Source organism: Rhinolophus hipposideros, assembly GCF_964194185.1.
Source record: "Rhinolophus hipposideros genome assembly, chromosome: 14".
NCBI classification, from domain to species: Eukaryota; Metazoa; Chordata; class Mammalia; order Chiroptera; family Rhinolophidae; genus Rhinolophus; species Rhinolophus hipposideros.
In genome coordinates, this window is record NC_138060.1 from 40,152,890 (window position 1) to 40,177,326 (window position 24,437).

The following is a 24,437-nucleotide window of genomic DNA, read 5'->3' on the forward strand; positions in this document are numbered from 1 at the left end:
TTAGAATGGCTTAGACCAATGACTATTTGGGGAGAGGGGCTGAAACACTCTTTTTTGGAGCCTAGGAAGGATAGGTGGAAAATCCCTGGCGCTTTGTACCAGTTCCCGGGTTAAAAGACCGGGTCACCGGGGAGGGGGCCACGTATTCAACTCCAGGCAGCCCTGCTCAGGTCGCGGGAACTCCCAACGGCAGGTGCGCCGGAAGGGGGCCACCTCCCCCTGGGACTCCTGGTTGCCTCCTCTGGGCTGGACGCCACTGGGGGGAAGAGGTTCACCCCTCCCAAGTCCTAGGCGGAGGCCTGGTACCTGCCCCGACCTGTCTCCTCCCCTTCTCCAATACCACTCCCACGGGACTCGGGTCTCCCCGGGAGAGGGACAAAGCGGGAACAAAGGGGTCTTTGTTCACCGGCTTCTGGGGGGTGGGAGTTGTGCTCGCGTGCGTTTCCCCGCGCCCCTTGGAGACCGGGAGGCTCAGCGCCACCGAGCGTCGAGCGCTGCCCTCCCCGATCCCCGCGCCTTAGCTCAGGGCGCTGCGACTCGGGCCACCGCGGGCTCTTTTCCGGCGGGCGGGGTGGGGGGCGAGGCACACGCGGCGGCCTAGGGGGCACTACCGCCCGCGGAGGGACAGTGTCTGTGTATAAGGGGGGGAGCAGGCGCGGGGGGGGGGCAAGGTCGGCAACTGGCAGAGGTGGAGGGGGAGAGGGAGGGAGCCTGCGCCGGGCTGAAACTGCAGGTGCGGGGCGGGCCCCGAGAGCACTCTCGGGGCTGCTCCTGCCAGAGCAGCGGCAGCTGGAACTCGCTCCCTCTCCGCTTCCATCCTCCCGCTTCCCTGGATCGGCCCTACCGCCACGCCAGGCCCCCCTCCCCGCCGTCATCACGCTCCCCTTCTCCCTTCTTGGCACTTTCCTCTCGAACCATCCTTCTGGACAAACTTTGATGGAGAATTTCATACCACGCTGGAAAAATGCCGGTTATGAAAGGATTGCTGGCGCCCCAGAACACCTTCCTCGACACCATCGCCACCCGTTTTGACGGAACACGTAAGTCTAGCACTTCGACGAGTTGTACGGTATTTTTTGAGGATGATTTTTCTCGTATAAATTACTTTCGCTCCCACCTTCATTTTTGCACCAGCGAAATGAATTCTCTTCTGTTCTTGCCAAGGCGTCTTTTGTGCGGAGAATTTTTTTTTTTTTTTCTCCCATGGTTCGGCGCCGTTTGAACACTTTTGTGTAGTTGGCGCCGATGACTTCTTGGGCTTGTCAGGGCTGAGAAAAGAGCCTGAAGAACGACTAACGCCGTGTTCACTGTGGGACCTGTATTTTGGTACCTCTTTAAGGAACTGGTTTTCATTAAGTTTATGAGATGAGAATGGGAATTGTCCATTTGGGGAAATGCCATCGTATCGTTCTACAGTTTCAAGTCTCCCTAGGTGATAGCGAGAGTTTGGAATGATTTCCGTCCGTAGAGCTTCATTCTGTGATGTCTTTCGGGTAGGCATGATTTCCCATCTGAGTTTAAGAAACGCAAACTAGAATCCGGATTGCCAAATGTAAGCTTTCTGTAGAAGTCTAAGCGTTGTGAGCGTGTCAGAATCATGATTCCTGCTTTTAAACTAGAATAGCATACCTCTCAATCCTGAAATTATCCTAACACTCGAGGAAGTATTGTTGGGAAAGGAAATACTGTGCATTAGAAAGCCTGATTTAATCATCAGAGAAAGTTTCGACCTTTTTTGGGGGGGGAGGGACGACTTATTAGTGGACGTTTAGCTTGTCTAAGCTACAGTTTTAAAAACGAAGATTGTGGTGTGTAGATAAGGGGAGACTGTGCATAATCATCCCAAGTGTTCTTTTTCAGGACCACGGTCAGGTCCCCTTTCCTTTCTAGGCTTCTCAAACTCCCTTCCTGAGCTAGTTGGTCTTTCCAGTAGCTTCCTCCCTGTAATTAGGAGTCTGTACTCTCACCTCCAACAAATGCTCTGTTTGTTTGATTATGCATATCCACACCTTCCTCCTAGCTTATGTCTCTACTGTGTGCCATCTTTTCTTTTTACTGTCTATTACACAAGACTCATAGAAACTCATTTTTTTTAAAAAAGGCTTTTTCATCTACTGTCACTGTTGTTTTTTTTTACTATGGCAGTATTTCTTGGAGCTGATATAGAAGAGCATATTTAATCATATTCATTCCAGTAGTCTAGATACACACTCTTATGATGCTGGGAATTAAAGTCCTGGACTTTTGCACTTCAGGAATTGCTGGGAAAGTTTACATGAGAGAGAAATGAAGCATTTACTGGATGCTGTTCAGTTTTCAGTTTTGACATCCAGTCTACTTGTGTTTTGGATATTCTTCCAGTGGTTTTTATCTTTAGATTTAGCCACTCTTTCCTCTTATATATTCTAGATGTGTCAGGTAGTATAAGTAAAGTGCAATGCTATTATATATCTGTCTTCCTTAGATAATAATAATAGAAATGTTCTAATAAAACTTTAAATCCCTGCCACTGCCAATTCTTCCGCCACCCAGCTACCACACAAACTCACCATTGCCGTGTTAACCATGCATGATTGTGGATACTAGTATTTACTACCTTAGGAACTGATCAGTATCATGTGGATATGTGGTTCTGAAGTTACAAATTTAAATCCCAAAAGCTTCCAACATTGATCACAAATGTATCTATTGAAAATGAGGTGATTGGTAACTGCTTATCTTATTGTCACTTAAAGTTGAATGGAGTGCAATGTTTAGTGAATTATCCTGGCATAGTCCTGGGAATTACTGCCGGGTTACATGTAGATATCAATTGTTAATGAGAGGGGCTTTGGATCATTAGTGTGAAGATACCTCTCTCACTGTAACATTTGATAAGCAGAGGGCATGTAGAGAGAGAAGTGTACAAGTGAGTAGCTGTTTTTCTATTTTAACTACACATTAATGTCAATAAAATAGAAGGTTAGAAAATTTAAATCTTTCTTTGGGAAGACCACAATCACACATCAGCATTTAGAATAATAATAATCATAATAAAAAAACTAAAACTGTTGGAGAGCATACTTGGTCTGTGCTCCACAGGGTCTGGGGAATTCCTGCAGGGATAGACTTTGTGTGATATCTTTGTATGATATCAATCTGAAAATCAGTGAAGCAAATTTCAAAGTGATGAGTAACATAAAAGGTTTTGTTTACACCATTTAATGAATACCCTTTATCCCAACAAACACCAGTCAATGAAGGAGGATTGCATTTTCTCATTTGCTTTTTGTTTGAATTGTGTGAGGATTTAAATAATCTGAAACTTAAAAAAAAATACTTGAAGCAAATTTTTAGCCACAAATTTTGCTGTATCTAGAATCATGGGCATACCATTTCCTGTGCTAAATATTTAGTTTATCTGACTATGCTATATTTTCTGTGTTGACACAATTTTAGTAAGTTTAATTACTACCCTTGAAACTCTTTTCCTATGATTATCCTTCTTTCTCTTGATCTTTTTTTATGGTAGCCATTTATTTTTTTGTGCAAGATAAAACTATTTGCAAGTTTTAAATTTGCAAAGTTGTCACCCCCACCTCCCTAAAAAAGCTATATTGGAAGGTGAATAATGTTATTGTACTCAAAATACAATGTGTTTATGTGGTACATTTTCTGCAATATTTGTTAGGTATATTTTACAGTCATGTTATTTTCATATTTTATTTTATTTTGGGCAATTCTGATGAAAAAATAAGAGAGCAAACAATAACCCTGGCAAACCACTTTGCTAACTTAACCACAATGTAGCATTATTGTTAGCTTTATTGATTTAATATTGCAATGGAAAATAACTGAAAACGTCGTCTAAAAATTTTGCCAGGAAAATAAAATAAGTAAATGACAATATAAGCCTATAACATAATTTAACTAATGTATCAGGTGAGGCATTATCAGGGCAACATAAAACAAGTTAATAATATATTTTATCACCTAGTGACACTTTATTGCTTTACATAATAAGATATTTTTTCTTTTAATAGTTAAGAAGTGAGCTATTTGTCAGGATTGAAAGAAAATTGTGGACAGCTAATTGAAACTATCTTTTCTCATATACAATATATTTTTTAAAAAACTTGGAAAATATAAACATTTTTATATAAAACTCCTCTAAAATATATTTGCTCTTGAAATATGTTCTTCTTGTTTGTGTTCAATTGAAATGTAAATGAGGCTTAAACTAACTAAAAACCTTGCAAGTATTGAGTATGTGTACCCCATTTAGGGGGAAAAAGTAACTCCAGTGAATTTAGTTGACTCATTACATGTAGCCACACTTCTCACTTGAAATATTCTAACACACACACACACACACACACACACACACACACACACACATACACACACACAAAATCTTACTATTATGACCTGCATACAGTTCATCCCTACAAAGTTTCATTTTTAAAACATGCTTAATGTATTTATAAAAAGTCTTTTATTAGTAGACTTTTGCTTTAAGTACGTGAATATTAATCTGGACGAAGACAAAGTCTGATAAGAGAACACGTAAGTCCGTATTTTATAAAAAAGTTTTTCAGTACAAATATTTGCCACAGAGTAGCATTTGAGAAAAACACATTTTTTTTTGAGAATATAAAACTTTCAGGGGGAAATGTCCATTTTCAAACATAATGGTGCATTAGCCTACGTTGTCTAGTCATATCAAAATTTGGCCAGAATACTTCCCCTTTGGGGTTGGTGAGACAAAATTTAAGCTTTAAAAGAAGTTTGTAGCCCAATAGACTCTAACAAGGAGATTCTAGTCACAGCATTCAGAAGAATGGTGCTCCAGAACGCATTCATATTTGTGTATATTTTATATACTCCTGTATTGCCTCTTCAGATGGCCCAAGGAAATTTGTTAAAATCTAAATACTTCCTTTACAGAGGCAATTCTCAGTGGTTTTTCTTTTTGGTTTTATCAATTCTCTTTATGGTTTCATCATGATATATAAATCTGTCAATATTAGAAACAGAGAAGGGTAATGTACCCAATGCCATAGGAAGAGGGAAGAATAAGGTGAGACAGTGGAGATCTTGTTAAGTCTTTGCTGAGTTGTAGTTTAGAGAATAACATCAAAGGCATTTAGCCAATAAAAAAAAAGTGCTCCATTATGTATGGGTCTGTCTATAAAAGGCTATTATGTGAAAACATTCAAGGAAATGTCTGGCACTCCACAGATATCTTCCCACACATGGAAGTTTATAAAGACTCTTTGTATTTTTATATTTTACATGCCTCTATAGTCTCTTTTATTCCTATTCTTTATGTTTAGGAAGATAATTCCTGTGTTAGTTTTCTATCTCTGTATAATAAATTACCACAAACTTATTGGTTATTATATCACATTTTCTGTGGGCTAGACATCCAGGCAAAGATGAGCTGGGTCCTCTGCTCAGGATTCAGAAGGCAGTAAACGAGTTGTCAGCTGGGGCTGTTGTCTCACTGAGGCTCCAGTCCTGCTGCCACGCTCACGCAGTTGTTGGCACAATTTAGGTCTTTGTGGTTTTATGATTGAGGTCCCTATTTTCTTGCTAGCTGTCCGTCAGGGACTTTCCTCAGCAACTGGAGGCTGCCCTATGGTTCTTGTCACATGGCCTCTTCTATAGGCCTTACCACAACAACAGAACAGCTGACTTTTTCAAGAAAAACAGAAGTGTCTGTTTAAGAACTCACCTAAATCAGTCCCACCGATAAATCTCGCTTTTGACTAACTCAGAGTCAACTGATTATAGCTAATCTGTAAAGTCTCATCTAAAATCACATGTCCTCCACACTCAAGGGAAAGGGATTAAATAGGGTGTGTACACAGGAGTCGGGAATCTTGGGTGCCATCTTAGAATTGTATTACCTGCAGTCCCTATTGCATTGTTGTACTGTCTTACAAAGCCTAATATTCTCACACTTGTTCATCCGTGAAACAACTTTACTGAACACACTCTGTAATTCTGTATGCACGTAAACTCTTCTAAGTTTACGTCTGAAATCTTTGTGAATACAAGGCCCAACTCACAGGAGGGAGGGTTTTCCTTCACATTTAGTGATGGCATATGAGTAAATTTAGCGTAGGGCATGGATAGTGAGCTGTGCTGTCAGATTCTTTATGCTCTGATCCAGGCATAATGTGAGAGACATGGGAATATTTTTCAGAATATACTCCCAGCCTCTTGACAGGGTGCTCTCTCTTTCCAGATAAGGAAGGTTACATGAAGTCTGTTAGTATGTGTACAAGTATTTCAGCTTGTACTGGATGGGGGACCAGCCCAAGAATGTGGCATCAGCAAAGAATGATACCCAAGTCAGGTCGTTGCAGCCTGAAGTGACTGGACTTTTTCCACGTTATTAACTTTCTTAACCAGGGCGTTTCCGGGCTAACTATGTAGACTTTTTTGAAACAGTATATTTTCCATCTCTTTCTCATGCCTCTAGCCATGTTTCAGATCTAAGAAACTCCACACTATGCCCTGATGAATCGATTTTGGCTGTGTTAAAGTAAATAATGTTCTTTATTTAAGCTTTAGTCCAGGTTTACTAAAAATTAGAAAGGAAGAAAGTGAGAGGGAGAGGGAGGACAGAGTAGAGAGGAAGGATGACTTTGTAGATGCATTCTTCACTCTGCACGTGACTTATCACAGGGGTTCTCATAACTTCCCTTCAACAATTGGATTTACGTCTTTACCAGAAATGCATTTCTTTTGAGTGAGATATACAAATAATAAAAGTTATTATATAGTCTTTAAAAATATTAGATAATTTTGTTTTGATATCATTATATAGAGGCAAATGGATAGCTAATATGTTAAGAATGGAAGTTATGCCCACAATTTATTTTTTTCTAGGCTCTGGCATTTGACATCACCTGTAGGCCAAAGGCCATTGCATGAGCCCTCTTCTAGCATGAGAAACATATAGAGGGTCTTGAGTTATCAGTTTCTGGGATATGTGAGACCTAATATACTTCTGCGAGGGCATGGTCCCTCTGGAGAGATCTTTACTTTATTCATTCACTCAGTCCATCAATCATTTCTTCAACGATATTTAATCAACACTAACTATCTATACAAAGCCATTATACTAGGATCTTTGGGAAATCAAGCTTGTCCTCTCAAAGAGGACAATAAATGTGTACACAAAGTATTATAATATAGTTTGGAAATGGATAAGAATATTCAGGAGGTGTAGGCAAAGGGCTCTGCACATTTGGATGAAGGAGGAATAATTTCTTTGAGGAAGTGATCTGGGAGGGTTTCATATAATAAATGACTTCTGGGTGGGAGTGATTGGCTCATATATAATAAGGGCGAAAACAATACTCTATTTACTTTGCCAATTTGTGTAGCACTTGTCATTGAGGCTAAAAAGAGGAGCCTTTTTTAGAAAGAATAACAAGTATTTTAGAGGATCTGAAAGGGGCAAAGTAGAGGCAGAAGGACAATGGAAAGTCTATTAGGCCAGACATGGAGCGTCTTTAAAGCCAGAGTGCTTTATCATAATAAGCCATTGGAGGAGATAGATCCATATCTTGGTAAGAGAAGCATGGTGCCACATATGCCTGGTATAAAAGCTCCCAACCTATCCATATTGCACAGTTTGATGCATAATACAGGAAAAGTGTCGACCTTGAAATCTAAAATGTTTCTTCTTACTATCTCTTCTAATAATGCTTGGACAGGGGTCCCGTGGAATGCAGTGGAATTGATGTGTTCATTTTCTTATGAATGCCTGCTTTGTTCAGGGAGCTAACTTTTTCTTAGGAAAATGAAAGATTGATTTCTGACCACATAGCTGAGTCCTCTTCTCCTCTAGGGTTGTACTATAGAATTACTCCTGTGGAGAAGAATTGAGAGGGTGCTAAAATTCAGTCCCAGTGAAGTCGATTGGAGAAATGCCAACAGTAAAAGATACAGAATTGCAACTGCTGCAGAGTTAGTAGGGTTCACCCCAGCACTGTACATTTGCTGATATAGTCTAAATACTAAGTTTTAAAATCCATTTTGGTTTAGTAGAGGCTACAAACAAAAACGATGAGATTTCAACTTTACCTATGGCATAGCTCATATTTAGCAACGGGAGCATTTAAGAGCTTTCTCGGTAATTTAAAGTCAAATATATTGCTTGGCTTATAAATTCCCTGGAAGATATATTTTGCTTTCCTTTATAACTGTTAATGTGACTATCTATCTCCCTTAAACCCTCCAAAATTCACATGTCCCCAAATAAACTAATAATCTTCTAGCCTATGAGACCTATCTGTCTTCCTATGTTTCTGGCCACATTACTGGCATCACCGCCCACCCACTTCTCCAAGCTCAAAATCTCAGTCGGCCTTGACTGCCCACACATCCAATTGGTTATCGAATCTTTGAGATTTTCCTTTAGAAATGCCCTAACGTGGCTCCTCGGCTCCTCCTTCATTGCCTCTGCTTTAGCTTGGATCCTGTTACTCATCTGCACAATTGCATCCCGTCTTAAACTAGACTTCTGTGGCTGTAAGCCCTTATCCTGCTCACTCGCTGCTCCTTCAGTCTACATTGTCCCCAAAGTGATTTCCATTAAAAGCAGTATGACCATTTAGTCATGTGACCCTCCTACTTAAAGCTGTCCATTGGCTCCCTGCTGTCTCTTGGAGAATGTCCAAAGTCCTTAGTGTCATCTGACCCCAAGATGATTTGGCAAAATCTTCTCGAACCACTGCCTCCTAGGCTGCAGACACTCTCATTCCCAACCCCCTACTCATTCATGCCTCTGGACCTCTTTGCATGTCACTCGAAGAGCAGGAGCTTTTATTTTCTTTAAAACCCATCCTAAAAGTTACCTTCTATTTGAACTCTTTCTGTGAGACTCCAAGTAGAGTTAGGTGACATTTCTTCTATGCTTCCACATTTCTTTGCCCATCCCTCTAGTCAGCTCCTACATGTGTTCTAATTATATGCTTTCATAATTCAACACTCAACTATCAACGCTTTGAAGCCCTGTCTTCACTTATTTTGTATCTCCTTTGCTTAGATTTACGCTTGGAACAAAGTCTGCTCAAGAAATGTTTCTTTGAGTAAAAGACTTTTAAATTCCTTGAAGGCCAGGGCTGTATATTACCGGTAATTGTCTTTATTTCCTTTCAGTGATAGCTGGTATTCTTCATATTCAATATTGTATAATTAAATTTAGTTTTGAAACATAATTCTAGAGTGGATTCCAGCCCCTCTTTTTCACACAGTTCAAGTACTAATCTCTTTAATAAAATTCTAATAATAATAATGGCTACTATTTGGGGCATATCTATATACACACTGTGTACCATGCTAGTGCTTCATCTTTTCCTATCACAATCCAACAACCCCTCAAGGAGGATGGCAGTCCCCCTTTTTATTACAGATGACAGAATTCAAGCTCAGAATTTTTGTACATTACTATACTAGCTTACTATAACCTATGATTTGTTTTTACTATATCACACTACCTCTAAAATGTAATATTTTTTACAATAAGTATAAACAAACTGGGACAACCTGTGGTATTATTTCTAGTTTCTATCTCTTACAAGAAAAGAATTTCTGCTTTAAAGATTTTAGCCATTCCTAGTTCATAGGCTGTATTTTTCTTTTGATATATTATGCTTTAAGTACTTGTTACTTAAATAATGTTTTCAAATTGGTATTTAAGACTCATATCTGGAATTATTAAATGCATTCATTGTGCAAAGCAGTTTTGCTCATCAAAGAAAATCTGTCCATTTAAAAAAAATAAATCCATTTTCTTTGAGATTTTGGTGCTTAGAATTTGCTGACTTTAGAACTTCCTTGTGATTTTTTTTTTTTAATTGTCAGGCTAATCTCTCTGTGGAAAATGGTCTAATTCTCATATCTATTATAATGACATCATTTTGTATTTTTACCTTGTTAGTGTCTGACAGAAGAAATTCTTCTATTTTGAGTCTGCTTTTATTTGGAGAAATATATTCTCTAGTGGCAGGAGCTTTTGACATCTTTTAACAGAAATCATTTACTTTTTCCCGACAATGAACTTACAGAAGAAATAAGAGTATCTAGGTCTCCAACTCTCAAATCTAATCTGAAGTTTTTTGTTTTTCTTTACTGCATGTTTTCTTTTATTCTATTAATAGTCTTTTGGACAGACTTCCTTATGGTTCTTATCAGTCCAACTGAGTTTCTTATTCTATGAGTAATTATTGAGTTAGAGAAAACTGAGATCAGAGCACTTAGTCTTCCATGTCTTAGTCTTTCCAATCAAATTTGATTTGATTTTCTAAAAAAAAAAAAAAAAAAAAGGATCCACATAAGTTCAGATGTTACTGACATAGCAAATACCTAGTTGGACAAGAACTGGACTTGTCCTGAAATATGGTGTCCTGGCTATTCCTTCAATGGCACCAAATAAAATTGGGCATGCTTTTGGAGTTAACACCTAAATAAATTTTTCTACTGGGATTCCATGAATGATGGAAAAGAATACATGTCTTGGGGCTAAACCTTTTATTGTATTAATTTGGTACACCTTTGGGTAGGTTACATTTCAGTTACCTGAAAATGAGACTACACTCTTTCTCAACAAATGTGTAGATTCAGCATTTAAGATATAGAGTTAATAATCACCAAGGGTTCCTGTCTATCTGCACAGTCCTCTCTAGCATGTAGTGTATGTTTGGTTTGAACAAACCAAAAGTTATAAAATTATTTGAAAAATAGTAATAATAACTATTTGCATAGTTTTTAATATACTCATTTTATATACTATCACTTGAATTGGTTTTGAACTAATAGATAAAAAGTAGCTTCCTATTATAATTTTTAATGTACATTTGTTGAGCATTGTTTAATATTATTAAGGTCTACACATATTTGAATTCCTTTCTGTGCATTATTTGTTCATATTGATTGCCCTTCATTAATTGGATTGTTGGCATTCTGTTTTTGATTTCCATAAGCTGTTTACATGGTAACAAAATGGACACTGCATTGGTCATGAGAATTGTGTATGTTTTTTTTCCAATTTTGGTTGGTTGTTTGATTTTTATATAGATGAATTGATCAATTTTCATTTTATGATTTCTGTTTGGTTCCATACTTAGAGAGGTGTTTTGTATTCTGGAATTATTTTAAAAATACATTCTATATGTTCTACCATAGTTTCATTTTGCATATTTAGTTTTTTCCCCTCCATTAATAAGTTCTGTAATTTGATCTATTGAATATGATGTAGGGATCAAAACTTATTCTTCCTAGATTCTTATCCATTTTCCTAACAACAGCATTCAATAATTTATCTAGTCCATGCTGATTTGAAATGTCTAGTTTTTCATATTCTCTATTTCTAAATGTAATTCTTTCTATTTTTGACTTTCAATTCTGTTACATTTATCTTTTTTTATATGTTAGTACACAGCTTTAATTATAGTTTTATTATGTGTTATCACTCTCAGACAATTCTGTTTTCCCCCATAATTTAACTTAGCTAATCACACTTATTTGGAAGTCCATATGAAGTTAAGAATCATATTACCAGCTGAAAAAAAATCCGGATGCATTTTTAATGAAATCTGCTGTAGGGAAAATGACATTTTTATGATGTTGAAAATGTATATCCAAAACTTGCTATATATTTTTGACATTTACATATTTTCATGAGTTTCTCAATAAAGCTCTTGCACACTTATTTATTTTATCCCCAGTGATTTCATCTTTGTACTGTTATATAAAATATATATGAAATCTCTTCTTCCACTGTTTTGTTTTTCTAACGCAATCATGTTTGTTTATTGAAAAATATTGATTCCTATGTGTTATTTTTTTTACCCAGGCTACTTGAGTCTCTACTATTTTTTGTAATAATTTTGCAGTTGGTTTTTTGGGGTTTTCAGGTAAGAAGTAATATTGTCCTCAAATACTAAAAAATTGCTTTCTTGTTTCCAAGTTTTGCAACTTTTACTTTTTATCGCTTCAGATTTTTCTATTGTCTAATTGCTTTGGCTAGTATCATAAATAATATAAAAATTGGTGATGTTAAAGAAAATCCCTCTTGTTCCTGACTTTAATGGGAATTATTTTAGTGTTTTTTTCTAATCAGTATTTTTCTGGCTTTTAGGGTGAAAGATAGAGAGTTTATTACATATTTCTGCTTTATGAAGAGATTTTGCCATGCATCCCTATTTTATTAAGCAGTTTTATCAATTACCTTTTCATCATTTATCCAAGCAATTCTGTCTCTTATTGCATTAATTAGTACAAGAAATTTTATTGACAGAATTCATAATATTGAAATTTCTTTGCATTCTTTCAATAAAAGTTACTTGGCCATGTTTGCTGGATTTTACAGCATGTTCTTGAATAACGTCATTTCATTCAACGTTGTTGCATTGATGAGAGAAGGAAAAAAAAACATTCCCGGCCAGGGCCACTGTCTGGAGTTTGCATCTTTTCCCCATGTCTGCATGGGTTTCCTTTGGGTACTCCAGTTTCTTCCTCCATCCCAAAGATGTGCACGTTAGGTGAATTGACTTTTCTAAATTGTCCCTCTCTGAGTGACTGTGTGTGTGTGTGTGTGTGTGTGTGTGTGTGTGTGTGTGTGGCCCTGCGGTGGAAGGACATCCTGTCTGGTTCACAGTCTTGTGCCCTGGGCCACCTGTGACCCTGAACTAGAATAGGCAGGTTGGAATATAATCATCTTTGTTTTAATTCATCTTTCTTATGTGTACGTAGAGCTCACACTTATTTTAATGTTTAACATTAGAAGTGTTTTGGGTCTTTATTTTGAAGTTTGGTGATGTGATTGTGACCAGAAATATGCCATAAGAACTTAATTCTTGTTTACATCAATTAGCCTGTGGTAAAATAGGTTTTTGTTATACATCGGTTTGCTTAAAGTTGCAGTTTCCAAGAACCTGCTGACAAAGTTAAGTGAGGACTTACTTTACCAGTTAATGTTTTATTTAGAATTTTTACACTGGTTGTGTATGTGTGTGATATTGGCATTTATTTTCTTTTTTTGTATGTGTGTACTATTGAATTTTGGTGGTGAAAACACACAACCATATTTATGCCCATTATAACATAATCCCATCTGGTTTAGCATTTGTACTAGATTTTTCATATTTTAATTAATTATTGTTATTAATCATTGCATTAAAACAAGCCAGGATGGGTTGGTAGATCTCCATTTAGTTCTTATAGCTTGGCTATGGTCTCGTCTAATAATGTCTCAGATGTCTGTGGAGTGACTATAATTCTGACTTTAATGTGTGCTTAAATTTGAAAGATGGCCAGCAATAATACATATATTTTACGGCAACCCTTTCCAGATATAAAATATTTAATAACATATATGTATTTATCCTTCCCTAGGACAATATACACATTGTACACTAACAAGTAGCACCATGTCCTGTGAGATGCATGAAGTTACCAAGCCACAAGTTAGTGAAGTCAGTAGGAAACTTGGGAAATTATATCTTAGGTATATATAAAATATAGGTAGAATGTATCTGTATTTTTAGTAGTATTAAAACTTTTTACAGTGAACATTTTTTTTAGCATCAATGACTTCATAAATGTGAAAAATGTGTTTAATGAAGTATTGAATTCCCATTTCTTAAGAAAGTTGATGATAAATGTATAACTGGAAGAAAATGTTGACCTTTACATCTATCATGGCTGCCCACTGGGCAATATTACTGATCACATTAAAATCAGAAGACACAAATCCGCTGAACAAGCAGTGGCATGTTCTTAAAAAATTAGTAGCTGATTTATGAAGACTATGCCTGAAAATGATGATTCATTGTGCAGAAAGTGCCTTGGACATACTGCTTTGTGTAGCATGGCTTTTCATTTAGATCAAAGGACAGCTCTTCTAAATGAATTTGATTTATTCATTTTTATTTTTTGGTAAGGTTTATGATGGTATAATCAATATACAATAAAATCACCCCGTTTAAGCAAACTTGAATGAATTTTGCAAAGTGAATAAAGTCATATTACCACCACCACAATAAAGATTTAGAACAGTATCTTCACCCTCAAAGGTCAGTACCCTGTCCCCACTTCTCGTCCCTATCAACAACTAATCTCTTTCTACCCTATGATTTTGCCTGTTCTAGAATGTAATACTAATGAAATCATACAGGATGTAGATTTTTTTTTTAATCTGGCTTCTTTTTTTTGCATAATGCTTTTGCAATTAATTCATTTTCTTGCATGTATCTGTAGTTTGTTCTATTTTACTAAAAAATTCATTCTTTATTTTAAACTTTCTTGTGCATGTAGGAAAAAATGAAGTAACTGATTAATGTATTGTTTCAACAACAGAAGAACTTAGCAAGTATTAATATCACCAGAGTTTCCAATGAAAAATCAGTTAATTTAAATAATATTTGAATTTTTGCATCTAAATTATGAATATAAATAAAGCTTTTCAAAGTTTATTCCATAGAAGGTATGTTATATATTATTGTAAATGTTACTGTAAATTCAGTTAAAAAGATCATTAATGATAAAGTTATTTTGTTTGTGTTGACAAGACAAATGTAAAGTTTTGTAGAACACAATGTCATAGTAAGGACAATATTTATTAAATTTAAAAATGTATGAAGTAGAAATGTGCTTGAACTTGGTTGTGGTGTATGCATAATTCATTTTTGTGCATAGAAATGGTAATATTCTATCAATTCATCTTTGTGTTCAAGAAATGATAATATTCTATCACTCATTATATGCCACAGTAGTCAAAATTACCAAATATTTATATGTATGAGACTTAAGTATAGTAGTTATACTACACGGTATGTGATGTTAAATACAGAAAAATATTTGGCACGGCAGTACATGGTTTCTTTTACTGTCATCATCAGTCACATGATAATATCAAAAGTAAATTATATAAAAAGCCTAAGGAATCAGGGAAAAATTTATCCCACAATTTTCACTCTTAACATAAATATAAAATATTAAACTAAACATTCAATTATACACACACAAAGGGTGCCAAAAATGTATGCACATTTTAAAAAAGGAAAAAAAAACTGTATTAAAATTCTAATACTCAATATATACTGATAACAAAAGATGAATACAAGCCATGTGCATACTTTTGGGGGGCCACCCTCTTTACAAATATATATATACGTTTATTACGATATGCCAGAAACCTTGAAATGGAAGTGACTTGGGTCTCTACTGGCCTGTGATTGTTCCTAAATATTTTTATTATCCTCACTTTAGAGAAAAGAAGGCAAAGGACCCTAGAGAGAGAGGCTTAGTGTTTTTTCCGAAAACTAGTACATGAGAAGGCTGGGCTTTTACTCTCATTTTTTAATTGCAAAGCCCATGTTCTTCCTTCAACTTTACTCTGATTTTACTTTAAAAGGAGTGGAAAGAGAACTGACATTTAATGGGCCAACCATGAACCTAGTACTATGTTTGATATTTTCACCTATATTAGTTTATTTAATCTCTGCAATACTAAAAATTAGGTATTTTTACCCCTACTCTATGGATAGAGAACTTGAAGCCCAGAGAGGCTGAATAAATTGTCAAAAGTCACATACTTTATAAATAGTGAAGCTGGAATTTATACATATAGTTTTGACTTTAGCAGCTTGTGTTTAATAAAAAGACCCCCAAAATGGAGCTAAATTGTAAAGCATTAGATTTATATAATTAAGATCTTACTGGTCATGGCTTACTTCACTCTGAGACATTTACATACCATTTTCATGCATTTTAAGAACACACCATTTGGAAAACTCAATTTAGACAACTGCAAAGTAGCAGTGTTTTATAAACAATATAGAGTGGATTATCCAGGAATTTACCTCCTTTGTTAGAATAAATACCAAACATGGTTCTTCTTACCTGAGGCATCATGACCCACTGATGCTGGAGATCACCTGAAGCTTTGCTACAAATTCAGAAGTTTGATAATATTAAGACAGATTCAGAGCTATCTATAGAATAGTGTCACACTAACTTGAACTTAAAAATGCTTCTGGCCTAGCAATGGTAGCTTAGGAGAGGGAGTGGGGTAGAGAGGAGTGGAATTACAAAAGAGCACGAGGAAACTTTTGGGGTTGATGGATATGGTCACTGTCTTAAGTGTAGAGATTGTGTTTGAGTATACACATCTGTTAAACTTACCAAATTGCACAATCTAAATTTGTAGTTTATTGTATGTGGATTGTACTTTAATAAACCTGTTAAATGATTTCCTAGGTGGTAGGGAGACGGGTCAAGTTATAGCTACAACACTAGGAATGACACATACTCTGTAGTTAATCTAGTCTGTCTTTTATCTCTTGATGAGCAGCCTTGTCTGGTATACTATTAGTTGTACTGATCCACATTATTGAGTATATGAGACTTGAGAAACAAGTAAAATTAGCAATGACCGTATTGAAATTAATAATACAAAATTACTATTTTAACAGTAAAATCACATTAAAGGTATTTTTTTTTTTTTTGGTTAATAGTACCAACTTGCTTGGTATATTATTAGCTATCTACTGATTATTGTAGCTCATGTGAGGGTGGGTTGACTGGGGCATCATCTGACCCAGATTGGGCTTAGCTGGGTTGCTCTGAGGTCTGGGTTGGGCTCACTCATGTATATGCAGATCTACAGTCTCGGCTCCTATCTAGCCTTGACTGGGTAAGCTTCACGGGGGGCATTTCTGCTCCATATGTCTCCTGTCATCTGCTGCCGTGAACATGATCCTGTGGTGATGTCAGACGTATAACAAAGCCAGCCCAATAACACAAACAATTCTCAAGGCTTTGCTTGTGTCATATTTGCTCACATATCATTGGTTAAACTAAATCAAATGGATGAATGCAGGATGCCCCTCAATGAGTTGGGCACAGAAAATTATATATCAAAGGAGAATTGGAGTCAATAACAAAATTTATCCCATTTGCCTTCTTAATATTATCTTGGGGGGGGGCGTGTTTCAAAAAATAAAAGTTCTTAAAAGATTAGCCATGTTTATTTTCTTTATAAAATGGCAATGTGATATCTTGAAATGGCTTGTTTATTTCCTCCCATGCTATTAAAATTTAAAATGAGTATTTTAGAATAGAAAATCTATGATGCATGTGAAACCTATAAAACTGTTACAAAGAAGAGAGTTTCTTAATATTTCAGTCTAATGGGAAACTACATCCAAAAAATACAGACTTTTGCATAATGTTTTACACAGTCAGCCTACTTCTATAAGAATGTAAACTAAAAGAGGATGACGATTACCTCTATCCTGTTCACCAGTGTATGCCTTGCCCCTAGCACACATCCTAGTAAATAGTAGAATTTTAAATACGTGTTGAATGAATGAACTTGCTAAGTATAAAACACTGCAGCCTCGTTAAAAGTCTTCATGAAGAGAAGGACTTTTTCTAGTAAGGTAGAATCAAATTTGGTTAAATTGTCGAACAATGGACCCACCAGGAGGTTTGGGAATAAAATAACAAGAAAGCCAATAGATTTCTTCAGAAGTTATGGTGATGGGATACAACCTCAAACTACACTGAACTTTAAAGCAGCAGGCGTATCTAGAATCCTTAAAGCAAGTTTTATAGATTTAGGCCTTCAATGGTTTTCCCACCGTGCTTCTGTAACAAAGTCATCAAGGTGTGCTATTTGACACCAGGTGACAAGACCACTAATGGTTAGCGTATGAGGGTTGAAGCTCTGTTTTTAGCAGCTCAGCTGTGGTGCTGGAATGTCAGCTATAAATGACCAGAGAGATCATATCCAACCTCTTCCATTTATTAGATATTGTGATATGTTTGTATACTATTTCCTAATTTTCTCTGTTACAGTGTCTCTTTGATTTGGTATTCACAACAAAATGATATAGTCATGGCAAAAACTACCATTCTACCCATGGAGAAATTGAGTATTAATTGGTTTATAATTACTGAGCAGATGAGTGACACAGACTGAACTGGGGCCAATTATCCTAATTGCGACTCCTGTGTTTTAAAATTACATCATATTTCTTTTAGAAAGTATTGTATAGGAGAAGTGCAAATATTTGCATAATAGAAACCTCATAGGCATTGAAGCAATGTTCCTTCTGCTAATGTAGATGTATTGTAGCTTATTCAAAATGATTCTTTTGTAAACCTAAAAATCTGGATGATTTTTAATTACTCCTTCTTCAACAAGGAAGACTATGCAATGTTGTTTTGTTTTTTTAAATCTCAGACCTACGATATGATTTCTTTCTCCCCCTTGAAATAAGATATTTCTGAATTATTGTTTTTTAGGGCTTTTAAGAAGTTAATATCCTTTTATTAAATTAAAAATATTTAAGACATGAGAGATACAAAAGTGAATGGCAATCTAGTTACTGTACCAGGATTCTAATATTTTTCTGTTCTAATTTATTAGAAAGCAATTCTATTCTTTTTTTCAACTTTTTAAAGGATAATTATAGATGTCCATACAGTTATAAGAAATAGTACAGAGAGATTCCATATACCCTTCATCCAGTTTTCCCCAATGGCAGCATCTTGTTTTAATGTAGTACGTATCACCGGAAAATTGACTTTGATACACCTTATTCAAATTTCGTCAATTTTACATGTACGTGTGTGAGTGTGTGTGTGTGTGTGTGTGTGTGTGTGTGTGTGTGTGTTTAGTTCAACGCAATATAGTCACAAGTATGGATTTGTGGAATAACAACCGCAGTCAAGATACAAAACAATTTCATCACAAGGATCCCTTGTGCAACCTTTTTATAGTCACAGCCACCTCCCTCCCTGCCCACTAGCAACCATTAATCTGCCCTCCATCTCTATAATTTTGTCATTTCAAGAGTATTATATGTGTAGGATAATATAGTAAGTACTTTATGGGGTTGATTTTTTTTTCACTCAGCATGATTTCTTTGAGATCCATCCAAGGTGATACATATATCTATACATATATTAGTTAATTACTTTTCATTGCTGAGTAGGGTATTCCATCCATTCATTTTTGAGCTCCAGTTTTCTCCTCTGTACATTGTATGGAATTGGCTATTAGGACTTGCAACTCCAAAAGACAAAGATGAATTTTTTGAACGAATGCTTTGTAGAAATGCTGAAATATCTCCAAAGAGCCCACAGACATAGCAGCTGTAAACCTTAGAAAGATGGTCTGCGCTGCCTCAGGTATTTGAGTGTAATCCCAGTCACATAACAATTATTTTTAAATATGAAGAATGAAGAGTAACAGCTTTCACTAAATTAAAGGTGCTTCATTAACAAGTTTCTTCAAAAAAACTTGTGCAGATGCTGAATTCTCATCTCTCAAATTAATTAAAAACATTAAAAATATAATTATGACTTTAAAGGCTTATCTGTTGAAGGGATTGTCTCAGCATTGGCTTTTAAATTCTTCTTCAGCACCCTTACGGGCCTGTCATATACCTGTCCTTCCTTGTCGCCCTCCCCATTCATCCCCCAACTAGGACAACTCTGAGATCATCTATTTCACACATTGAGCTTTGCATCAATTCTCCTTTGAAGAATGAGTTCTGTGGCTGAACGGAAACTTTGAAAACTTCAGAACTGTCACCTAAACATTTATAATTCTAACTGTTCCACTGAATTAGCCTCTTCCCAACCCCAACATCACTACCTGTTCAAAACCATTGTTATGGGGCCAGTTCTTTCCTTCTACGGGAATGAAATCTAGGTCAAGTTCTGTGATATTTTTGGTCAATGTTAGGTAATGAAATGATTTTGCAGTTACTATAGTTTCAGTTAATAAAGACCCAGTGCAATGTAATAATCACAATACCTATCTTCTTTTAAAATGGTAGCTTCTTGCACCCCACAGCAGAGGTCCGGTTTGGCCTGGTAGCCTGTGGTGGGAAAGCTCCCTACCTACAGATTCTACTCCTCCACCATTCATTAGTCTGTCTGAGACTCTTCCAGGGTTGAACTTGGAGGAGAGAAAAAGAGAGAGAGAGATGGGACAGAAAAGTTCTCAGTTCACAAATATTATTTTAAGTTGCCAGTGGCATTTGGAACAAAACTGATGTTAGTTTGGTAAGTGCTGCTCTAGTCAAACTGGTAGAAACTGGTAGTTCTGATGGGTCACTGCACTGTTCCAATTGGTTGGTGGCTGTGCAATCTGTTTGTTAAATTTTTGGAATATGATATACGCTTTGGGATTTTGGTGTAACTGATTTTCTTATTGGACACTTTTTGGGGTTTTTAAGACTTCTTCCTATATGTATGCACACACTCACATACACATGCATGTACACACATCCCCATACAGCATCCTAGGAGATGTGTTACCTGTTTTATCTTTAACTTGAGTGATCACATTTATCCATAGCTTATGACTCTTTCCTCATCCCCAAGACATCCAGAGGTACATCTCCAACTTCTTCTAAGGGGATCACTTCACCATAGAGGGGTCCCTCTTGTACAGGATCTTGGACAACCTACTCCTTTTCTCTTACAGGTTTGGATTACATGGAATCCATAGGGAACATCTCATGCTCTTTGTAGGCCATGTTCAATAGAGCAGTCTCCCTTCACTATACCAGCAGAGCAGCTGCCCAGCCATCACCGCTCACTTCTTAAATTGGTTTCCACAAATTTCCTGAGGATACTCTATGTTATCAAAGGCCCATTTCCTGCGCTTGAAGTGAAAGTCAAGCCCCTTCTGTTTCTTGAACCCGTTCCCTCCCCCACTGCCCTTACTCTTCCAACCCAACCCTTATATACCCTTCATGTAGATGAAGGAAGGGTTAAGAGTGTGCAAACTGGTTTTTGTTTACCTCATTTAAAAACCCTGTGTATGGTCTCTCACTTCCTTTTGGAATGTGGACATTAACACCTAATATTTTAGGATAGCAACAGAAGTTGGAAGCAAATAAATATATTTTATTATCTTGTTATATAACAAAGATACCTAGCACATAATTGTTCTTCAGTAAATGGATAGCTCCAGCTAAAGTGAATTTTATGGAATGGAGCCTATCAGCGATCAATAAATAGTCTTCTGATGACTGAAAGATTATTTGTAGATATCTTTTGTTTTCTGGTCAAAGAATCTCACTCAACATAACTTCTATGTTTTATGCTATGTTGATGAACACATACATAAATGTTTTATTACAAAAACATAAATATGATTTCACTTATTTTTCACAAGTATCTGACAAGTTTGGGAGGGAATTAGATAATTTCCATGTGAGATCCATGGAGAAGATTCATATCCATGTCTCACAACTATATATTCCATATTCATTCTATCACTTTATGTTAATATTTTCTATCATTTTTGTGACATAGTTAAAGAAATGGCATCATTTTCATTTCACAGACATAGATATTATGAAAAGACATTCTTGTTCTAGGTAAAATTAATCCGCTATATTCTCAACCTCCTATATCTTTGTTATCCTTCTTTAACAGTTGCTCAAGCTCTATCCCCAACACACACACACACACACACACACACACACACACACACACACACACACACCTATTCAGAATTAGTATTACTTCAATTAAATTTTAATTGCTCCTAAAGTGTAATATCTTACATAATAGTGTCTTGCGCTTAAGGAATTCAGAACAGTTTCCAATATCAGAGTTAGATGGAGAAGAGATTTTGGGAATGTTGTGAAACTGATAGTATTTCTTCCTTGCACAGACTTAAAGATGCTCAAAGTTGGATGTCCAAATTTCCTTTAGCAAATATATGAGTTCTTGTGGAATATATTTTAAATGAATGTAGTGTTTTTAGCCACATAGTTTCTTTCTTATTCTTACTTGTTCTAATGTCCGTAGTTATTCATTTTCATAAATTGTATGATTTTTTGTGAGCCATCTGAATAATTTCTTCTTTGGAGCAACTCCTTATATAACTAAGCCTAAGTTTTAAGAAAACTTGTCTTTTACTTTCTGAGAAACTCTCACTGGCTTAGCATTTTCTAGGTTAAATTAGATCCCTTGAAGGATACAGGTCATATTTTTCTCTCCTAGTCCTTCATTTCTGTATATTGGCTTATTTTCCACTGACTAAAGGGGTAAAGTCTAAGGTTCAGGAGAAAAATTAATGATCCCTGGTTGCAATATGTTTTTCCAGTTGTCATTTGTTAAGGGTGGATGCAAATAATAGAGATACATGGCCGTTCTTCAGTATTCAAGTAGATAGTTAGTAGCCTGAATCTATAAATAAATGAGCCCGTCAGGAGTAAGATGCCATGAATGACAGATCTGCTCCTCTGATTACTAACTTCACTTCAATGATTTCATGTATACTTTTAAATTAGTGTCTGTGATTTTTTTTTTTTTTGACGTGAGCAAGGAAACATGCTAATTGCTTCCATTGCTGAGTTTACAGATAAAATAAGAAATATGCCATTAACTGAGAGTGAGACATGGCTCTGGGTTGCCGGTGTAAACAGCGAAGCTGAGGTGTGTTTTGAAATCCAGAACAATAACTCACAGGTAATTTTGCTGTGTGGGTGTGTTAGTATTGTTAGCTGAGTGAGTTTTCTCTGCTCACTCAGTTGTGAAGGAACTTCATTTTGAATGTGTACAGGAACTTGACAGAGTTTACTAAAAGTTTTTTACCTGCTAAGTGTGAAACAAGAATTATAGAAGGTGATTTTCTATTCAACTACCTAGGGTTTCAAAATTACTAGATCACTTATATTCAGGAATCATTATCAGCGTCATCGTCATTGTCATCATGACACCTCCCATTTATTGGTCTGTTATTAAGTACCAGTCTCTCAGCTAAGCATGTTTTATACATAAACTCATTTAATTTAGACAACAACCTTACGTGGTATTAACCATATCTCCATTTTACAATGAAGAAACTGAAATATAGCGAAGTTAAGCAATTTGTTCAGTGTCACAGCTGAAAAAGAAGCAGAGTCTAGATTCAAACTCCGGTCTGTCCTATTTCAGGTCTGCACCACCATGTAACTGTGGTAGAAAATAACTTTCAGCCTACCCCACCCCAAATCTTCTTGATTGTAAACTAGATTTTTTTGTTTGTTTCTTAATTCCTCCAAATCCATCCCCTGTTATTCGTTTAGTTACTTACCTCTTTGGATGTATTGTTATATACTGAAAAGGAAAAAAAAAAAGGTTGTTTGAGGTTAACTGATGGAGTAAAGACAACAGATATATATTTATATATTCACAGACCCAGGAGATTCATTTCCTTCTAGGTGTGTCTCAACCCTAACTGCAACCCTGATTGCCTTTTGAGCAGCTGAAAACTGCAGATCCCCAGGCTCTGTCCCGAAACTGCTGAATCAGAATCCCTTAGGTGGGAACCAGGTGTCTGATTAAAAAGATACAAATGCCATGGTGTGTTTCATATGTGCAGCTGGGGTGGACAATCAGGGCTTAGATCTGTGATATAGGAACTTGAATCTATTTCCCCCCGAGAAGTGGAGCATCAATGTGAGCAGTGTTGCCTTGAGTAATAGATGCCTGGACAGCTGCCAGGTTTTCCCCAGTCTTTTATTCTATAAATACGTATATACTAAGTATATACTATGTGCCAGACAATGTGTGAGAGCTTGCTCTTCCCCAAATGGAGAAAGCAGGAAATAGTGCAATCACATGAACTGTTTTATTTTTCTTTTTAATTAAAATTGTGAGGTAGATATATTTTGTCTACAGCCCACATTAACTTCTCATTTTTCAGTTCTTTGCTCAATTTGTGAATGTTGTATAGAGATAAAGGATTTAGAGAAAAGGGATCAGAGCAGGGGATAAAGTCACAAACTATGTGTGTGTTTGTGTGTGTGTGTGTGTGTATACATACATACATATATACATACATATATATATATGTGTCATGGCAGAAGAACACACTACATCATTAATGTAAGCTATTCTCAAGGCATGATTTATGAGAAAATGACAGAAGATTTAGACCAATATTTAAATGAATTCACCTAAGAACAAAGGAATTATATCTATGACTACAATTCTCTTGATCACTGCATATTCCATACATTCATATTCATCCCGAAAGAAAATAATTCTTCTTGCTTGCACAGGACATCTTATGTGAGCACAAATTCTTGGTGACAGTGTTTGTCAGATTTGGCATCCCAAAGTTTCCACAGGTGATCTGATTGACCTTTGATCTGTTCTAGTACCCAGTACCTGTGTGTTATACTCACATTACTTTGTTCCCTTCTGTCACTACAGTGACACCACAGTAACTACGCCCCCTCAACATCCCTGCTACCACCTCCACATCATTTTATTCTCTTTCTTCTATGGCTAAAAAAAGTTAAGATAATTACGAAAGAAAAAGCCTAGGGGCAGATACCCTATGGCCCATAATGTTTCCTTCTTACTCTTTCTGCAGCTCCCCTCTAGGCTCCATATCTACATGAAATTGATTT

General features: G+C 36.3%; 1 protein-coding gene across 1 annotated transcript in view; it reads left to right on the forward strand.

The window, feature by feature from the left end:
• Positions 1-964: 964 nt before the first annotated feature.
• The window catches only part of KCNH8 (potassium voltage-gated channel subfamily H member 8), a gene marked incomplete at its 5' end in the record, with an annotated part of 310,088 nt that continues 286,615 nt past the window's right edge, over positions 965-24,437 (forward strand). The window contains one exon of the mRNA XM_081072214.1: positions 965-1,040. Coding sequence (XP_080928340.1) covers positions 965-1,040 — 76 coding nt within the window. The remainder of the gene's footprint in view (positions 1,041-24,437) is intronic.